The sequence below is a fragment of the Aythya fuligula genome, chromosome 7 (genome assembly GCF_009819795.1).
Source record: "Aythya fuligula isolate bAytFul2 chromosome 7, bAytFul2.pri, whole genome shotgun sequence".
In the NCBI taxonomy this organism is placed as follows: Eukaryota; Metazoa; Chordata; class Aves; order Anseriformes; family Anatidae; genus Aythya; species Aythya fuligula.
The window spans coordinates 7,387,416-7,407,145 of record NC_045565.1 but is presented as its reverse complement, the minus strand read 5'-3'; the positions used below and the strand labels follow the sequence as shown (position 1 = coordinate 7,407,145).

Here is a 19,730-nt window from a genome sequence, read left to right as displayed (position 1 = left end):
AAAGGCATTCGCTCACACTTCTGATTACTGACCGTACTGTCATTCTATCAAAAAAGAAAGAGGGGACAAAGAAAATACAATGCCACGCCCAAATGCCACAGAAAGCACTCATGTCGACTGCCCCTTTCAGATGCCACCTACTGGGTTCTGCAAGCAGGATGAGAAAACACCATATGCCATTCCGTCAATGAGAAGGGGAGTGATCTGCGTTCCAAAACCTTTCCCTAAAGAAGGGACTGTGCATTGCATCTCCTATATATAATATGTAGTATAAGTACACATAAAATTAAATGCAAAATATACATGATATATGTTATATTATTTATAGCAGTATATCTTGCTACAGTATATATTATGACATTGCATTTAAATAGATCACACTTTCCAGGTAGCAAAGGAAAGCTGACACTCCTTTAAGAAATGATGGCAGTCAACTTTATATATGGAAATTATTAAGTCAGCAGCCTGAATTGAATGTCTGTATTCCAAAACGCTCACTCACTATATCTCTGAGTATCAGTACTTGCTTTTACATCTGCATTTTCTAACAAAACTTGCCTAGTCACTTCTATATTGTTCTTGAGGTTTGAGTGGGGAATTTCTATAGCTATGGAAATACTCCCATCTTCTAAGTGTTAAGGTATTAAAGGACTGCAGCCTGCAACGGACCAGAGAGAAAGTCATCTGGAATTATCACGTGCCATTTCCAGCAATTCTGTCTTGGAAATTTAGGGAATAACATCTATTAAGATATACATGACACAAACAAACATAAGAAGACAAAAGGAGAGCTCAGATTCCTCTTCCAGAGGCAGGTCTTGCCAGTAGTGTGCATGAACCTGAATTGCCCGACCCAGGAGAGGCAAAAATGCTCTCTGGAGCAACACAGAGAGAAGGAAGGTTCAAAAGCTCACAATACTAAACCAGGACAAACGTTTTGGGACCTCTGCCTTTGCACAAATACATGAAGGTTGCACTGGGACTTCTCTCAAATGAAACCAAAATAGAGAAACAGGGCATTGCCACCAAGACCACACTGAAAATAAAGGAGACTATGGGAATCTCTTGATGTGGCAATGTCAACATTTCAGTGCTCAGATAAATTTACTACATAACTTGTTAGTAAACTGTAAAAACTATTGCTGTATCTATGCACTTCTATTTGAAGTACAAGGGGATTCCACCTCTTCTCCAATGAATGACTCCTACACCACCACCTTGAAAGTTTTCTTCATGTGGACAGAAAGTAACCTCCCTTCTTTCCATGCTCACTCTTCACTAGAGTAGAAGGAAGAACATGGGACACCTTTCATTTTGATTTTTGAAAGCAAGGAGACAATCCTCATGTGGGTTCTTCAACAACTCCAGTACAGTACATTTGACATTTTTAACACCTATGGGATGAAAAACGTCTCTTCTGGTCATGGGGCCTATCTGAGTTTAGCTAGAGTTGTAAGTTGCAGTCATGTGAAGACCAAAGAACTAAATGGTCTGACAACAAAGTTGGCCGTTTCGTTGTGGATGAAGTCTGTTCCTTCCTTGCCCAACAAATAAGCACTCACACAGCAACACAGCCATAGTTAAAGAAAAGTGTCCCCAGGTATGCTGCCTGCCTTCACCAAGAGGTCTGAAAGACAGGAACATGGACTGAATTTTCTACTAAGCCTCATTCCATTTTCTCTGTTACCTGCAGCAGACATAAATAGACCTATCTGAACAGTCATAATTGAAGTGGGTGGAAGAAATGGCAAATCTGACATTGATGGGCAGTCCAGAGGATATGGAAAGCTTGTTGATGAAATTAAAGCAGCTTCAGAAAAAACGAGGTGCTTCCCGAATGACTGCAAAAGGCTCGTGACACTATCAGAAATATCAGCTGAAGACATACCCATTTTCCCTCTCGAAAAGCCCAAACTCCTAAACCAAATGGATAGCGATGTTTTAAATCTTTTCTTTTATGCTGTACTACTTTTATTTGGGCCATTAACCAACATACATCTTGGGATGTGCTGAGTAAGCTTTTCCAGTGTGCAAGAACTGAATTATGTATTTCTCAATAGCGTGTAACCATTCTGTAGTGAAAGACAGCGGCAGCTGGGGAGAATCTGTTATAACTTGCTCTCCAAAGTTGTTTAAATCACTATTTATTTTTGGGGAAAAAATCACTATCATTTCAAAAATGACCAACTACACACTTTCTTAACATACCCAATCACCAAAGCATTGCAATTGGTAGTTAAATGTTATCTTTTCACAGCTTAATATTTACTATCACTCCACTGCCAAAAAAAGGAAGACAGGAAAGAGTTGAATAACCACTTTTGTGACCAATTTTGTTAATGATAGTCTATGTTCTGTTAATGAATTACCAAGTGTTCAAATTTCATAAATTAATGCATTATTTGAAATAGCTCAGAAAGCTCTTCAGATGACAACACTATAGTCTGAGAAGGTCTCTAACTTGCTAATTTTCTCTTTGCCTGTGATTCCATATAATATATGAAATCAATCACAAATTCCTAGCATTTTGTTTTTATGTTCTGCATAAATAATTACAACTTTTGTAAAGATAGGGAGATAACATTCCTATAAACCTTAGGAAGAAAATCCAAGATATCTGAATAGGAAAATGACATAGGTTTCTATGTGAAAAAAAAAAAAATCTACATATATGCAGAAGAGTATGGCAGATGTTATCTACCTTGACTTTAGCAAGGCTTTCGACACTGTCTCCCATGACATCCTACCAGCAAAGCTGAGAAAGTGTGGGATAGATGAGTGGACAGCAAGGTGGGTTGAGAACTAGCTGACTGGCCAAGATCAGAGGGTGGTGATTGGCAGGGCAGAGTCTGACTGGAGGCCTGTGACTAGCGATGTTCCCCAGGGGTCGGTGCTGGGTCCGGTCTTGTTCAACATCTTCATCAATGACCTTGATGAGGGAATAGTGCCTGCCCTCAGCAAGTACTCCAATGACACAAAGCTGGGAGGAGTGGCTGACACGCCAGAAGGCTGTGCTGCCATTTAGCGAGACCTGGACTGGCTGGAGAGATGGGCAGGAAGAAACCAAATGAGATTTAGTAAGAGCAAGTGTAGAGTCCTGCACCTGGGAAGGAACAACCGGACATATCAATAAAGGCTGGGGGATGATCTGCTGCAGAGGAGCTCTGAGGAGAAGGACCTGGGGGTCCTGGTGGACGACAGGTTGACCATGAGCCAGCACTGTGCCCTTGTGGCCAAGAGGGCCAACGGGATCCTGGTGTGCATTAAAAGGAGCGTGGCCAGCAGGTCAAGGGAGGTGATCCTCCCCCTCTACTCTGCCCTGGTCAGGCCTCACCTGGAGTACTGTGTCCAGTTCTGGGCTCCCCGGTACAAGAAAGACAGGGATCTCCTGGAAAGAGTCCAGCGGAGGGCCACAAAGATGATACAGGGAGCATCTTCCCTATGAGGAAAGGCTGAGAGACCTGGGTCTGTTCAGCCTGGAGAAGAGAAGACTGAGAGGGGATCTCATCAATGTGTATAAATACCTGAGGTATGGGAGACAGAGGGATTTGGCCAACCTCTTTTCAGTGGTTTGTGGGGACAGGACAAGGGGCAATCACTGCAAGTTAGAACACAGGAAGTTCTGCACTGAGATGCGAAAGAACTTCTTCATGGTGAGGGTGACGGAGCATTGGAACAGGCTGCCTAGGGAGGTGGTAGAGTCTCCTTCTCTGGAGATATTCAAGGCCCGTCTGGACACCTACATGGGCAGCCTGCTCTGAGGAACCTGCTTTGGCAGGGAGGTTGGACCCGATGATCTTTCGAAGTCCCTTCCAACCCCTACCGTTCTGTGATTCTGTGATATGAAACTTCGCATCTGCAAGTATTTTCAAAAAAGAACACAACGGGCTTCTTGAACAATGTTCATGTAACCTCTTGTAGCAAAAGTTGTATTTAAAAGTTTAACTTTCAAAGTGAATTTCTTACATCATACTTACTTTCTGTCCTCACAGTGTTTGCAAACATGAACTCTTCCCAAGCTTATCTTAAATATTCAAAACCCGGCCTATTTTATTTTTGTACTCATTCAGAAGCTTCAATCAAGGTGAAATATTTACACATCTGTCAGAGACTTCCATGCACAGGGGCCAGAACAGCATGAAACCGTTCTGAAAAGACTTCTAGCTGGCAGGAAAGGAATTGTTGGAGCACAGGGACTGAGGAGCATAGCTCTGGGCTGTTTTCCAAGAATGTGGTAGGCTGTGCCAGCCATCCCTCTGGGCCCAGGAGGAAAGAACTGAGGGTATGGTTACAGCACAATTTATTACTCAGGCTCTGAACACCACTGAGTCCTGCTGGGAGCTGGAAACAAGCTGCTCCAGTAGTTGCAAAGGGAGGTTTCTGTAGAGACAGCGAAGGGGCAAGAAGATATTTGCTCCTGCTGCTCTTGCCACACTGCCCACTGCAGCACTCACGCTCAGCACGTGTCATGCAACCAACACTCTTCACTCAAGCCAGGCTTGTTTCACCCCATTTTCAAACTGCCCTCTGTAAAAACTGTATTTTGTGGTGGCTTCTCTGGCTCTGGGATAGTCCAGAACTGGGAGGATCTCAAACACAGCCTAAGTCCCAATTGCTCTTCTAAGATCTGTGCTGTGGCATATAGAAAAAATGTTACAGACACGTTCATCTTCTGCACCCAAGAAAATGGAAGCCCAGGAAGGCTACAAGAGAAATTTGTGTACAGCGCAGTATGCTAAGGTCAACTTGAAGGCTTAGGAAAGCAGGAGCAAACTTTTCCTATTACTGTCAATAAAAGTTATGTTGTTCATCTCTCCAGCCAACATCAACACCTGACACTTTCTGAAAGCTTAATGTTAAGCAAGCAGACTTGCATATTATTCATAGCTCTAGGACATGGAGTCCCTGCGAGATCAGACTATTGCCTGAACAACTTAACAAGTGTTTCTGACAGAATCGATCAGAGCTACCTTAACCCTGGCTTGAAGCAGAGAGGAAAGGGGGATGTACTAAGCATCCAAAAGTTAATCTGTTGATTATTTTTTCCTAGCCCAGTGAAGACATGAGACATTTAGATGACACACTTCTTTTTTAGTGAGCGAGTATATCATCAACCCTAATGTATCTCAATTTCCACGGAGCTGTAAAGGTGTGACAATAGGATGCAACAGAACTGTGGAAATCTGAGATATCATTCATCACGGATGGACTACACTGATGGAAGAGTGCCCAAATGTTTGTAATCACCTGTAATATTTTCTTTCTTGTATGTCTAATTTGTGGTTATATGCCTAGTGACATATAGATAATTATCTTCACCTTTCAAAAGGAAACCAAAACTGGAAACCTGACTCCTGGAAGCTGTCACTGATGTAGCATTAGAGCACTATTAAAACATTTTACCGAAAGAATTTTTGCTAGCTTCCAAGTATGATAAAACACCTTGCCTTGACTGCAAAGCATTAATGTTTCCAATTACCTGTACCCCCATCACAACATTATATGCCTTCTAGGCTTCAACAATGACACCCAGTTACCTTTTTTTTTTTTTCAATTATTATTTTATGTAATGTTACTAGCATTAATTGTACCAATATAAATTTTCTAAACTCTGCTTTATCTTACAGCTATATACCCAAATAAAACCACAGTGAATCCATACACCTCAACGGCACACATTGCCTCAATCTTCTGGAGTTGTGCTTTATTTATTTCACATGCTGGATTTTGACTAATGCATGTTTTGTCATCAGTGCTTGGAGGCTCCACTATGCTCCGAGGGGCAGCTCTGAACTAGTTAGAGCCTGCAAAGTGGGCAAGGATACAAGCAAAGAAATGCTGTACCTCTGCCCCCCTCGGGAGGAAGGGCAAAGTGCAGATTTGGGGGGCCAGTGTCATCACCCAGCTGGTTGTGCTCCCCATCGAAATACTTGCTTGTTTGCAAGCCTTTTGGCAAAAAAAAAAAAAAGCAGATCATGACACAGAGGGAACGCTTCTTGCTGAATCTAAACACAAAACCAGTGAATTGTTTGATATTTGTAGAGTAAGTAAATTTGTTACCCTATGAGTTGATCTTTGTTTTGTTCCACAAGGGTGGGAGGAACATTAGAGACGATGACTTGCATATCCAACTGATTGACCACAGAGACCTGGAAATAAAAGAGTAACATTCATTGGCACTTCCACACTTAACATCCTCCCTGTACAAACAGAATGGAATAATTGCTTTCCTGCCTTCACTGCCATGCCATGATGAACTGATGTCTCATTTAATTCCAGAAAAAGATAGTTGGGAAATCTTGCTTTGCTTGGCAGCCAGTACCAATAAACCACAAGGAAATACTTAACCAGAACTGTAACTGCAGACCTGCATCAGAATTTTATATATATATGGAGGGAGGGAGCCCATGAAGCTTGTTTGTCATGGTTTAAGAATTTACTTATAGCATTCATGAATATCCCACATGCCATATTCAAAATCACTTATTAGCATCTCAGTATCTTTTAAGCCTTGACAGGAAGATCCAACCTTGGACACATGCAATTTACACCAATGTAAATGCAAATACCAGATTATTTCAACTAAATCTAATGGTACTTTGTTAGAAAATTACATTGCTCGATTATTTTGACTGAAGTACTCTGTGCAAGTTTTTATTTTATTCTCCAATTACTTTATATTCTCCCTCTATATGGGATAAAATATCTCTGATCAGCATTTTCTACTACAAACACAAAGCAACTCTGTTTCTCAATGGCAGGTTGGATGTTGAGTGTGCAGAAGGGACTACAGGCATGGATCACGTTCAGCACAGCTGGCAAACTCTGCTTCACATCTCAATCTAGCCTCCTTAAGCTATTTTTAGTGTGATCCTAAGAAAAGGCCGCCTTTGGGTAAAACAGCTGCATGCTTTCCCCTTCCCCCCCCACTTATTTTCTTTTTTTTTTCCTTTTTGCTCTCTCTACACAAGCACAACCAATCTCCCCTCAGGTTGTGAAAAGAACAGTTGCTTCCCCAAAAGGTGAAGAAAATAAAACATTTCTTAAAATCTGGTTCATGTTCATATAGACATGACAGTAACCATCACGTCCCATATATCATGTCTCTGTAGATGATTCTGGAGCTAAATTTGGAAAAATGTGTAGAACAATGTTAAAACAGATAAATTTAAAAATCATTTATCCAAATTAATTATAAAATAAAGAACAACAACTACTTTTCATAAGAGAAGTCTGAGTGCTGTAAGCACTTCAGTGGACGAGCCATAATATGCTTTCACATCAAACACTGATTCACCAGCTTTGAAGCTTAATTCAACTTTAAATATTTAAATGTTCTTCAAATGTCATCAGACGCACTGATCGGAGTGTACAGACTTCTTTGTGAGAAATATAGAATTATAATGAACTCAGATTTTAGACTATGATTACTAAAAGGAACTCTAAAGCTATGAACAGCTTAATATAATTAACTATATTATACAATTCAAGGAATCGCTATGCGCCTATTTACTGAGTACTGCATAAATGTAACCAAAAATCAACAGTTCTTTGAAACCTGAAGAATCACAATTATGATTTCTCATCCATGCACAAAAATGTGAATAAAAACACATTCATGACAAGCTACAGAAAAACTGTGGAACAAAAACCAAGAAAGAGTTGAGGTTTCCATAGTAACACTTATGTACCATACACATTTGTAAAAATCTTTATTTTTTCAATTACTGATTTTTCCTTTTGATCTTGAAGCTACAATGGAAAATTTCATCACATTGAGCCAGATTGTAGGCGTCTACCTTGAGCCACCCTGCCAGTCCCAGGCAGCTGGACCCACCCCTGCAGCATGAAGACACTGTCCCAGCAAATTGGGCACCTCATGCTGCTCGCAGAGCACTGCCAGGGTTTCGAGGCACTGTCCTGGCCCTCATTCTGGAGAATACCTAGCTCTACCCATGTTCCTTGCTGAGCTGTCCCTCTGGTGTTGCTCCTCCTCTTCTCCCTAGATCTGCTCCCAGAGCAATCCTAACTTCTTCCCATACAGCTCATCCTTTTGCACACGAGCAATCAGTTTCTTTTCTCTTACCTACACACCTTGAACTTGCACTGAAAGCAGTTACACCTCCCAGTCTGACCTCCTGACACCACACAGTGACCTATGACAGTGGGATAACTTCTGTTCAAACCACAAAGCCCCGAAACAGCTTGGTCTAACTAGAAAGGATCTTCATGTATGGATCATGCTCAGGGCACACCCAAACTTTCACATTGCTTTGGTGTCCATCTGTAACTGTATCTACAGTGACTCTAAGCTCTCACTCCTTGCTCAAAAACAGTGTCTCAGAGTGCCCATCACTCACTAAGACAACCTAAATATGCCTCTATAAATTAATGAGACAAATCTCACTTTCTAATTTTAATGTCAATATCTTTGGGCTACATTTTAATCCAGTATCACCACATAAACTGCATGAGAATGCCCTATCATTTTGAGAGGTCAAGCACGAGGATATCATACGTTATGTTTATTTGCTGAATTCCTGCATAACTCAATATACCAAGTATTATGGTTATCATCTGTATCATTTGACAGTGTTCCCATGAACTGGATAATGTACTTCATTGCTACGACATTATGCTAACATTAACCCAATCCATCAAGATATATAGGCTTTAAAGAAATTAAGCTTTGATGGTTTCTGTGACTGACTAAGTCAATGTCCTTTAAGCGGCACAAAAAAATGAGCTCAGTGTCTGGTGCCATTTTTGAACCATTGCTTTCCTGAAAACTTAAAGCACAGTCTTAGCCCAAAATTATTCCTTTCATCTCACTCCCAGACATGAGCAACTAACACATGGCAACCCTGGCTTTCCCCAGTCTTCTTTCTGAGCCTGTTTGTTCGGCTCTTTGCACTGCAAACCAGATACATCAGATCTAACTGCGACCCAGAGGCTCTGCGGTAACCTTAACACAGAGCACAGCCCAAGTTAGCAAGATCCAAGTTAGCAAGCCTTTAGCTTGACTTCTTAATTGGGGCTTAATGCCATATTAATCCTTCTTAACCCACAGCTTACTAACTGTAGCTGCCTGCACCTTGCTGGCTTAGAGGACAGGTGGAGTAGATGTGTAAATGCTTGTGTCTGACCACACAGATGTGACCTGTTTTATAATGGGAATGAAAAAAAAAAAACCACAACAACAACAAAACAACAAAACAACAATAACAAAACACTTTTATTCCATGTTTAATGCAAAGAATTAGAATTTAAATTGAACCATTGACAATGGCTCTTCGAATAAATAAAACACTGAACATCATGTGGTAACTGAAATCAGTACCTCTACCATGAAACAGTTTCAGACAGTCATAAAAGCTTCTGATTTGAAAAAGCTTTATTTCAGCGACTTAAGGAGATCAAGTGCACTGTTTATGGTCTTCCTGTAGGTCTGCCTGAAATTAAACTTTATGTAGGGTTCAAATTTCCTCAACAATTATTCCAAAAAGATAATGCCTGGCTCATACTTACAAGTACATCTGCTTTGCTGCTCAGTCCTTTTCCATAATTGTCAGTTGCAATGACCTGAAACTTGAAATAGGATCTTCTCATATTTTTGAAGAGCATAGCAGTTTTTATTAGCCCTGTGTAAGCTTCAATCACAAAACCTTCTTTACCATCCTTGATTGGAGGAATGATGAGCCTGTACTGCATGGCACTGTAATTCCCAGTGTCTTTATCATCAGCCTATTAGGGGGAAAAAAAAAAAAAAGAGAGAGAAACAGAAGCAAATAAAGTAAATATTCACAAAAAGAATCATTAACCTTGTCCTTTAAATAAAGTTGTGTATTGGTCCAGCAAATCTTTTCCACTGATGTTTAAAACATTAGATCCCAGAGACTGTATATTGCTATTACTTTAAATGGTTCATTTAACTTTGCAGCATACAGCTCTGCTTTTCCAGCAATTTCTTTTTCCTACGTTAGCTCTAAATTGTTGAAAAAAGGACTTCTCATGTCTGCAACAAACTGAACAGGTAAGAACAGTTGAACCCTGAGAAACAACTATTTCCAAATTCTTGGTAACAAATATTATTTTCTTTTAAATAGCCATCAACACACACACAGAGACAAGAAGAATGTCCTCCGTCTTCTTAGAGACTTTCTTCATTCTCATGCATTGAGCACATATTTTTGGAGTTGTTTTTTTTTTGTTTGTTTGTTTGTTTGTTTTTAATCTTTGAAGTATCCCTGCAGTGCTGCACAACAGACATGGGGGACAGACCTAGTGGAGGACACAAAGCTGTCCTAGCACTGCTGAATTGCTGCAGAAGTAGGACACCGTCCTGCCATCAATTAGGCAGCCCCAGGAGCTACAACACCCACCTTATGCCTGACAACCCCATTCTAGCCTCTCCAGATCTACTCCTTCACACAAATCATGCTCCAGTTCAAAAGGCAGTACCCATGTTCAGATAAAAGTGTTTCTGCAGGCCCTTACAATGCTTTTGTGTGCTTTATCTAGGAAGAAGTCAGAGAGATGGCAGCTAATTACTGCTGGTACCTTTGCCTACTCACTAGGCTTGGGCACTGCCTCAGCAGCTGGGACACTTCAGCATCTATTAGCAGGCTTTTATCAAAATACTGGCACAACTTCTTAAGTCTGTGGCCTCAGCTAACGTTGCAGAAAAAACACCCTTAACATCAAAAAGGTGCTGGTCTTTCTGTAAAATCCATAATTCATCATGACTTAAAAACAAAAACAACAATTAAAACCCTCCCTGGGTTTATGGCAGTGTTAGGAATTTGTTTACCATGATATGCCACAGTCTGTCTAAAAGGCATTATCTGTGCAAGGTCATTAAGTCTTTGATAGATGGCCATTAATCATCATTAATTGTTTTCTCACCATCGCTGAACAAAACCTGTAAGGTGGAAATTTTTCATAACTCCTATTTTATCTTTATTTTTGGGTAATTTTCAGGGAGTATCAGTGAGGACATGTAATAAGCTATGCAGCGCAACACGATGCTATCAAGAGGTACACATTCCAGATGGGTATCATTGATCCAGGTACTCTACGCTGCACGTGCTTTCTACATTACCCTGACTGCTCTCAGGCCAGATGGAAGAGAGAACCACAAAGAGCTTAAGCTGTGATATCTAGGCTCCTTTAGCTGGAGCGAGCCAACATGTTCCACACAGCACAGCAAGTGCTGCAGAACTGCCCAAAAGAGCAGCTCCCACCATGCACTGGCTGCTGGGCTGCCTGCCACTGGGAGAGAACTTCAAAATAGTCCTTGCATCCTTTGTAAGGGTTGTGTTTTTCCTCTGAATTGACAAAGGTTGAGCTGCCTTGGCTACAAGAAGCAAAAATACAAACTGTGATAAAGTTTTTTCGTTCTGTAGTTCTACAGGTTTATTTTATGCCTTTTAAAATCAAGATTACCATCTCATGGGCGATCTCAAACACCTTTATTAGTGTTTTCAGGAAACACGGGGAAGGTTAAAAGCTTTTTGAAATTTACCCCACTCTGTCAGTCACAAGGTAAAGAGATCGGCGAGCTCTTTGAGAACACTCCTGCTATCCAGCTGCCACAGGTAAACAACCCCAAACCATCACGCAGACAGCAGACAGGAGCTCGACAGCTGCATTTTTAGAACCAGACTGCTTTTTGGCTTTCCTTTTGACAAGTAAATTGCTGCAGGAACAAATAAACGTGAAGGTATGCTGTAAGGCACAAGTAATTGAGTAAGTGGCTGTACCTAAAAATTGGGTTGACAGATGAGTGCTAACAGTCCTCACCATCTGAGCACTGACAAGTCAGGGCTCAGCCCTGACTTCAGGTCAGCCCTCGTACAAAGATCACAAATGCCTAAATTACAAGAGAGGTTGCACAAATTCTTCAAGCAACCACTCCGACCTCACTGACCTAATCTGACTCTTATTTCCACTGCAGATCCATTTTATGCATTCTGAGATTACCATGCTGTGGTGGGATGACCTTGCCTGGGTGTCAAACACCTGCCTTGCCATGCTCTCACTCGCTCTCCTCAGCAAGAAAGAGGGAGAAAAGATGGAAAAACTTGTGTGGGGGTCAAGGTAAAGACAGGACAATGACTTGCCACTTGCTGTCATGGGCTAAGCAGACTTTGGGGTAAATTCAATTAATTTCTTGTCATTTTTTGCATTCAGACTGGCTTCTCAGTGCTATTTGGATCCATTTTGTCAATGTATTTTAAGAAAGCTTTATATCCCTCATGTATTCAAAGATGAGATCAGAAAGCCTCTGCCTGTAGCAGCAGGGGAACCTGAATACGCACAAAATAGCATTTTGTACAATCCATACAGAAGACCACCTACGTGCTGCCCAAGAGACAAGAAACATCTTTGGAAACAATGTCATAGGGATGCAGAGCAGTGAATCTTTTAAAATAATCACTTCATTGCTCCATACCAAACAAATCACTGTATGCACGCATCTAAGACCAGGTAAGCACAGCTTGTACAACATCACTTGGTTTAAAGCTGTGAACAATACAGAAAAGGCCAGCTTGGGAAAAAACACTGGCTTGTCCACACTCAGCCTTACATGTTTGATTACGGGGCTAAGAAAATAAAAGTCCTCTAAAGCTCACATGGCATGTGCTTTGGCACACGTGAGCACCATCTCATCTGGCTCCTCGGGGTCTTTGCCATAGTGAGACAGGATTCACAGTGACTGCCCAGCTGGCTTCAAGCGGCTCCCTGGAGGTGTCCTGCAAGGTGGGCATTACGCTCTTCCAATAAAAAGCCAATTTCTTTGTTAAAATGGATTTATTACATTGGTTCAGTTGAGCAACGAGCTTATCATTTCTTTCATATTAGCAAACTCTACCTCAATAGAAAGTCACGACTTTTAATGGTGGTTTGTTTCGGTAACAACAGAAGTCAATTTCACCTTCAATATTTCCTGCTTGTATGTGTGCTACTAAGGACAAACAAAATTTGGATCTAAATTAAGGTATCAGTTTTACAGGCACAGACACTAAATAAGTCATTTTTTCTGAACAAATGTCATGACGCTGATGTAATTGTTTAGAAGGAATGGTATGGTAAGTCTTTTCGCTGATTTTACTGAATGAAACTTCAGTGAAATAGGCATTTTTAAATTTTAAGCATGCAGCATCTCACATCCTGCAGTTCAGATTTCCAAAGCTGGTAGATAGGCTGCAAGTTAATTTTCAGAAGTTATGAGAACTCAGTGGCACTCCAGAGAAATATACAGCCTCAGCACCACTAAAATTCAGGCTATTTTCATCTCAGTAACCATCTACACGCAGATGAGTAAAGCAGGTGCAAACAGCCTGAGGAACTTGGAAAAATCACCAGATTCCACTTTGAAACATTCTAACTTTTTATTTCCATTTCTTCCTTTTGTTACTGCTATTTCTGCTTACATCAAAACTAACGATGACTCGGTACAATGTTCAGTTGTGTAGGACCACCAGAGAGAGCTTGTGAGCTGCTGACATTCATGTACCAACTCCTTTAATACAGAGTGAGGATGTTTGCTATTCTTGTAATTTGTCCTGAAGGTAAATATTTTTGACACTTCATTAGGAAGAGATATATGGTGTCTCAAGAGTTGCGTTATGACTGTCAAAGAAGAGAAAGAGCAATACTTAATCTTAATATCATAGCAGTATATCTTTCTTTTGTTATGTGCAGGAAATACAGATGTCTCCCAAATTCTGCTATGATTGAGTACTGATAAATATGTATGATCTTAGGAGTTACCAGGCCAAATTCAAGCCTCCTGTAATTGAGTACAAGCACACCCACATGAATGGAGTTTTGCTGGCATCTCCTTGTGCTGCCTCCAGCCCTTACCCTTCCTCTCCCACGTAGGTAAAGAAGCAGCTGAGAGGCTGTGCCTGCTCCTTAGCCCCTCCAAAAAAGCACATCGCACTAGCCAGGTATCAGCTGAAATATACTACTCTAGGCCCTACCACTGAGGGTGTTTACCACAAGGTTGTTAATGGCTATACTTTGTAATTTTATTGGCAGTCGTATCTCTTGGAGCAAAAAGACCAATAAGCCAAGTGTTCTTGGTGCCTTCATTTCCTACAGAGACTGCCAGCACAACCCACAGCAGGTCACTAGAAACATTAAAACCCCTGGCTTTGCAGGGCAGCAAAGAGACGAACGCTGTCAGTGCAGGGTTCGCTCTCAGATGAGCGATGTCTCATTTGGCCGAGCAATGCAACGTCAACAGGATGATGGGTACAGCTGCTTTGTTTCTGACAAAAAGTGCTTTTTACACATCCAGTCTAGTATACTGCCTTAAAATGCGGAGGAAGCAGAAAGGTACTTTGTTTCGGTTGTTTTTCACCTTTAGGGAGGGAAGAAACCTGTTCACTCAAGTGTGGAAAAAAGCAGGACTTGGATGTAATCACTAGAGCCTATTCAAGCTGCATATCTGGAAGACGAAAAATGAAATTGCACAAGCCCAAGTGACAGAGACCCCTTTAGTAGTGCCCCTGTAACCACTTACAGTTTGTGCTAGTTCATATGTCTGTTGCTAGTTAATTAATTGATAGAAGACGTGCACTGCATGTGAGCACCTCACAGCAGCTGTCCTCAGGGGCTGCCCAAATGTGCCACAGCTGAGAAGTGCAGTGGAAAGAGAGCTGTAAAGGAGGGTGAGTTTGAGGAGGGGATGCTAGCAGATGCCAAGATTCAGGTTTCTGAGGCACTCTGCAGCAAAATCAAGCTGAGGAACACACATGCAGAAGTGTTAGAGACAGGTAACAGTGCAAAAGAGCACAGCAGTGAAGAAATATAGGAAACTAGAAAAGAAGAGAGAAAAACAGCAAGAGCTACAACAAACCCACTGGTTTGGCATTCTGTAAATCACAAAGCAAAAATGCCTCTAAACCAGTACAACGGCAGATGTGGCTTCAGAACTGGAAATATTCAGCAATCTGTAAATTCCTACAAGCAAAAATGGTCTTGTTCTAAAAGCTACTTTACGTGCCAGCAACTAATCAGAAACAGTTGAATTTGCCATCTGCTTAGTGGCACTAAGCTAGGAAAAAAAAATAATAAAAAAAAAAACAACAGCCCAGGCCCATTCATTTTACATGCCCTGTTATCATCCTCAGGCTCATGATTAAGGGTGACCCTGGTAGGGACACTGGAAAACATTTAAAATTAACTATTGCATTTAACTTTAAACAGCCAGTTTGAATGTAGCTCATGCTAATAATGATAAAAACTGTAATTGTCTGATGGCTATTCAATAGCTTCAGGAGTTACGGCTGACAGAGTTTTTAATGCTCATCCTGAACAAGCCACCACCAGACTTTTCAGCCCACTGGCAATTTTGGTGAAAGCATCAGGAGTGCTATTGGCACATGGCACTCCTTTCACGTAACGCTGTGGTTGTGCAGCCATGCAGCATTGCCTTGCGCTGTGATACCACCTGCAGGAACGTGCAGACTTGAGAAATGCAAACTAATCACCTTTCACGAGGCCTGTGCTGAGCCAAAAAATGAATTGCTTTATGCTTTAAAGGCATTACTTGCTAGGCATACTACCTAACAGTACTACACCAAAGAGGAAAGGAGCCTGCTAAACCTATCGCTGATCATTGCCCAGCCCACTCCAAATAAACCCCAGCTCCACGGAAACCTCTGACAAATTCAGGTTGTAAGAATAAAGTGAATGACAATTCATTTTTATCTTCACTGGTGCCAAAATACTCAAGGTGTCCACATAGTTTTCAGAATCACAGAATCACAGAATTTTCTAGGTTGGAAGAGACCTCAAGATCATCAAGTCCAACCTCTGACCTAACACTAACAGTCCCCACTAAACCATATCCCTAAGCTCTACATCTAAACGTCTTTTGAAGACTTCCAGGGATGGTGACTCCACCACTTCCCTGGGCAGCCTGTTCCAGTGCCTCACAACCCTTTCAGTGAAGAAGTTCTTCCTAACATCTAACCTAAAACTCCCCTGGCTCAACTTAAGCCCATTCCCCCTCGTCCTGTCACCAGGCACGTGGGAGAACAGACCAACCCCCACCTTGCTACAGCCTCCCTTGAGGTACCTAAAAAGAGCGATAAGGTCGCCCCTGAGCCTCCTCTTCTCCAGGCTGAACAAGCCCAGCTCCCTCAGCCGCTCCTCGTAGGACTTGTTCTCCAGGCCCCTCACCAGCTTCGTTGCCCTTCTCTGTACCCGCTCAAGCACCTCCATGTCCTTCTTGTAGCGAGGGGCCCAAAACTGAACACAGTACTCGAGGTGCGGCCTCACCAGAGCTGAGTACAGGGGGACAATCACCTCCCTAGCCCTGCTGGTCACACTGTTCCTGATACAAGCCAGGATGCCGTTGGCCTTCTTGGCCACCTGAGCACACTGCTGGCTCATATTCAGCCGACTATCCACCATCACTCCCAGGTCCTTCTCTGCTTTCGAAGCATTTTCCTGCTGTGCCAAGAGCAGTCAGGGCTCAGTACAGCCTCTCTGTGCTGGAACACAGCAGCCATGCAGTTGATCCTCCATGAGATGGGGATGATCCAGCACCGTGTGTGCTCCAGGCTTACTCCCTGCTTCCTGCCTCACAGGAGTATCTTGCTCTGGAAAGCATGTGTAGGACTAACGCATCTTAAAAAGTTAGAAAATAGCATAGCAAATGGAATCTTCCAATATTTAATTTCCAAAAAAAATATAAAAAAATAAATCAAAGGGTGTTTTTGTTTTCCAGTATTCCATAGGTTTAGTGAATCTCACTTCACTTTAAGACCAACACACCTCTCATTTGGAAACAGGGAGGCACTACTAAACAATGTCTTCCCTGCACCCCAACAAAAGCAGCTTTGATAGTCCAAAAATACTTCATAGTCCAATATCGTTAATAAAAAAGTAGGAGACAATCTAATTCGTGGAAAGAATTTGCTTTGGCCGCCACACAAAATTACTGCAGTAAGAGCAAATGCTGCTTCTTTTTCAAATGTAATGAACACTGCCAAAGGAAAACAGCAGTACTGTTTTATATGGTAAAAAGTTTAGCGAGCCAACGTATTGTCTAGAGATATGTTCTTTGAAGGAAATTACCTGTATGCTTGAAATTAGTGTAATATTATTCTTAGCAGGGCAAACAGCTTTCTGTCAGAGGACAGATGTTACAGCAGATGAGCATGTTTAAGAGTGTGCTGTTTTCACTGCAAATATGCTTCAAAGTCGATTCTTGCTTCTACCAAGTATGTTCTCTCCCTACAGATTATTCAGATTCATAAATCATATTTTAACTAACAAAGATGGTGACTGGCAAGGCAGTTCATTTTTTTTTCCATTGAAGCTTTTCTCTGGTGCACGTGCAAAAGCAAAATTAGGAAAGGGAAAACTTGGTGTTTCACAGCAGAAAGCTGTCTCAAGGTGCCCAGGGCTGAAACTCAGTCTCATGGAACCTGCCACTATGAAGTTCTATTTGTCAAGAAACATTCATGTAGAGAGATTAATACTGAAGAAGAAAATATTTAAAAAGAAAAGGCTAATAATGCACCATTAGAGTGAAGCAAATTCCTGCTAGTAATTTCCCTAAAGATTGTGTGGGCTTTGTTTTTGTTTTCATAGAGCAGAATGGAAATGTTGTGTATGTGGCTAAAGCAAGTCTGGTCCTTATTCTGAGAAAAAAATCAGTTAGATGAAAATACCAGTGGCAAAACAAAATAGCTAATTCTAATATGATGAAATGCATAGCAAATCTCAAACCACAGCATTCATAGGTTAGCAGTTATGAGTATTACACCTGTTTTTAATTAACACATTCATAACAAAAAGCATGATGTGACCTTTAATCACAGAAATGGGCTCTCATATATGTTGAAAATTCTGGGGGAAAAAAAGACCTGCAGAAAAGGTGAGAGAATAGAAACGGCTATTGAAACACCAATCCCCACCAGGCCTGTCCAGCACCTGAAGCCTTGTGCTGAGCACCACCACAGCTGTAATTAAAGCATTGATCCAGATTGCTGTTCCTGCTGTCCCACCACTGCAGGCCTGGCTGCAATGGCCACAGAGTGGATGGGAAACCCAAATAATCAGCAAATGAGGCATAAAGCAGCTGTCCTACCACCAAGGCTCCCAGCTACCACAATTTCTGCAGAGAGCAGCTAGTTATCTTGCAGAAAATGGTTTAATGCGTTATTAAGGTTCCCAAATTAGGATACTCAAGCAGTCAAAACCACTCCAATCCTTTTTTTCTGTTCTGGTAAATCATGCTCATACAGAAAAACAGAAGTAATGGGAGCTTCCCACAGGAGGTGTTTCCTTCAGATTCCCCTCCTTCCCCATTTCTTTGCCTTTACTCCAGTTCAGCTGTGCTCTGGGGGTGTTCAGAACTTCACTGCCAACATAACCAGGACTGTCTACAGCTGGTACACTGCCACCCCAGGGCAACTCTGCCTGGATCTTCTCAGGCTTAAAATACAAGAAAGAAGCCCGCCAGTCAGCATATTTTTGAGAAAATTAGACTTAGGCCATTAATGGGGGAATCTTGTTTTTAGGATTATTTACTGATGCCAGGGTCCAGGTCAAACAATTCTCTAGAAACTCTTCAGGGGGGGTCATGGTAGAGGATTAAAGTCTCTTTAAACACCAAAACACCACCCTGGACTCCAAAGATCTCATCCACGTGTTGCGCATTTGGCAGGCCTTGGGTGAAATGAGCAGGCAAAAAAGATGGCTGTGTGAAGCTGCTCTTGCGTTTGAGATGTGATAATCAGGCTCAGCTATCGTTACAAGAGAAATGGTATTTAACACAGTTCCACATTTCCTGCTGAGCTATTAGCAATGAAAACATGGTCTTTAAGATGCAAGGATAAAAGCCTCCGTTAAGAAGTGCCATTTGAACAAACAGATTCCTTTTATTTTTTTCTTATAGGCATTAGCACTCATCAGCTTTCAGAGGACATTGACCTTAAAAGCAACCATCTTCCTGTAGAATAATTCATATGGCAGATCATTACCCAAATTTATTCTACCTGAAAGTGACTTTTTGATGCTTTGTAGCTTTCTTCTGAGATCAAGCTTTTTTACCTATTTATAGGAATCATTCTGAAAATCTAGTGCAAGACAACTCATTACCCTATTCTAAAGGGATTTTACATTCAAATGAATATATTTAAGTGAGCAATTACAGCTGCCAGCAAAATTGCTGCACCTTATAGAGCTGGGAGAAGCAATCTATAGTATCTGCCTCAGTCACATATGTAACCGTTTCCATTATGAGAGAAGTGTTTATCCAATACTTTATTGGCCGATTTGTCTCTAAATTCAATTTGCGTGTAACATTATGTACTCGCTACTAGTTTTCGTCTCTTCCTGTGCTTTGCTGCGTGTGTCTGGCCCACAGCAGTTTATTTTTTACTCCCAGTGTTACTCACTGGGTTCTTTAGGGCATAACCAGTGCCCAGACTAGGGTGTCTTACGAAACATTTTTCAAGAGGGGAAGAACTGTGCTTTGATGGGAGGGGGAGAAATTTTGTGTAAGCCACTGAATGCAGAATGATTTAAGCAACTGGAATTAAACATACAAATGTTCAGCAGTGGTATAGTTGTGACAAAATTTATCTAAAAATGATTTACATTAATAGCTGTATTAAAAATTAATGACTACAGCAAATTGTTAAGGACTCAAAGAGGTACTAATTGTGTTTTTTTAACGTGAAAGCTGTAGCTTTTGTGCA

General features: G+C 41.4%; 1 protein-coding gene across 1 annotated transcript in view; it reads right to left on the bottom strand.

The window, feature by feature from the left end:
• The window catches only part of PCDH15 (protocadherin related 15), a 477,232-nt gene that overhangs the window by 39,377 nt on the left and 418,125 nt on the right, over window positions 1–19,730 (bottom strand). The window contains 2 exon segments of the mRNA XM_032191027.1: window positions 6,061–6,149; window positions 9,529–9,744. Of these exon segments, the coding sequence (XP_032046918.1) occupies window positions 6,061–6,149; window positions 9,529–9,744 (305 nt within the window).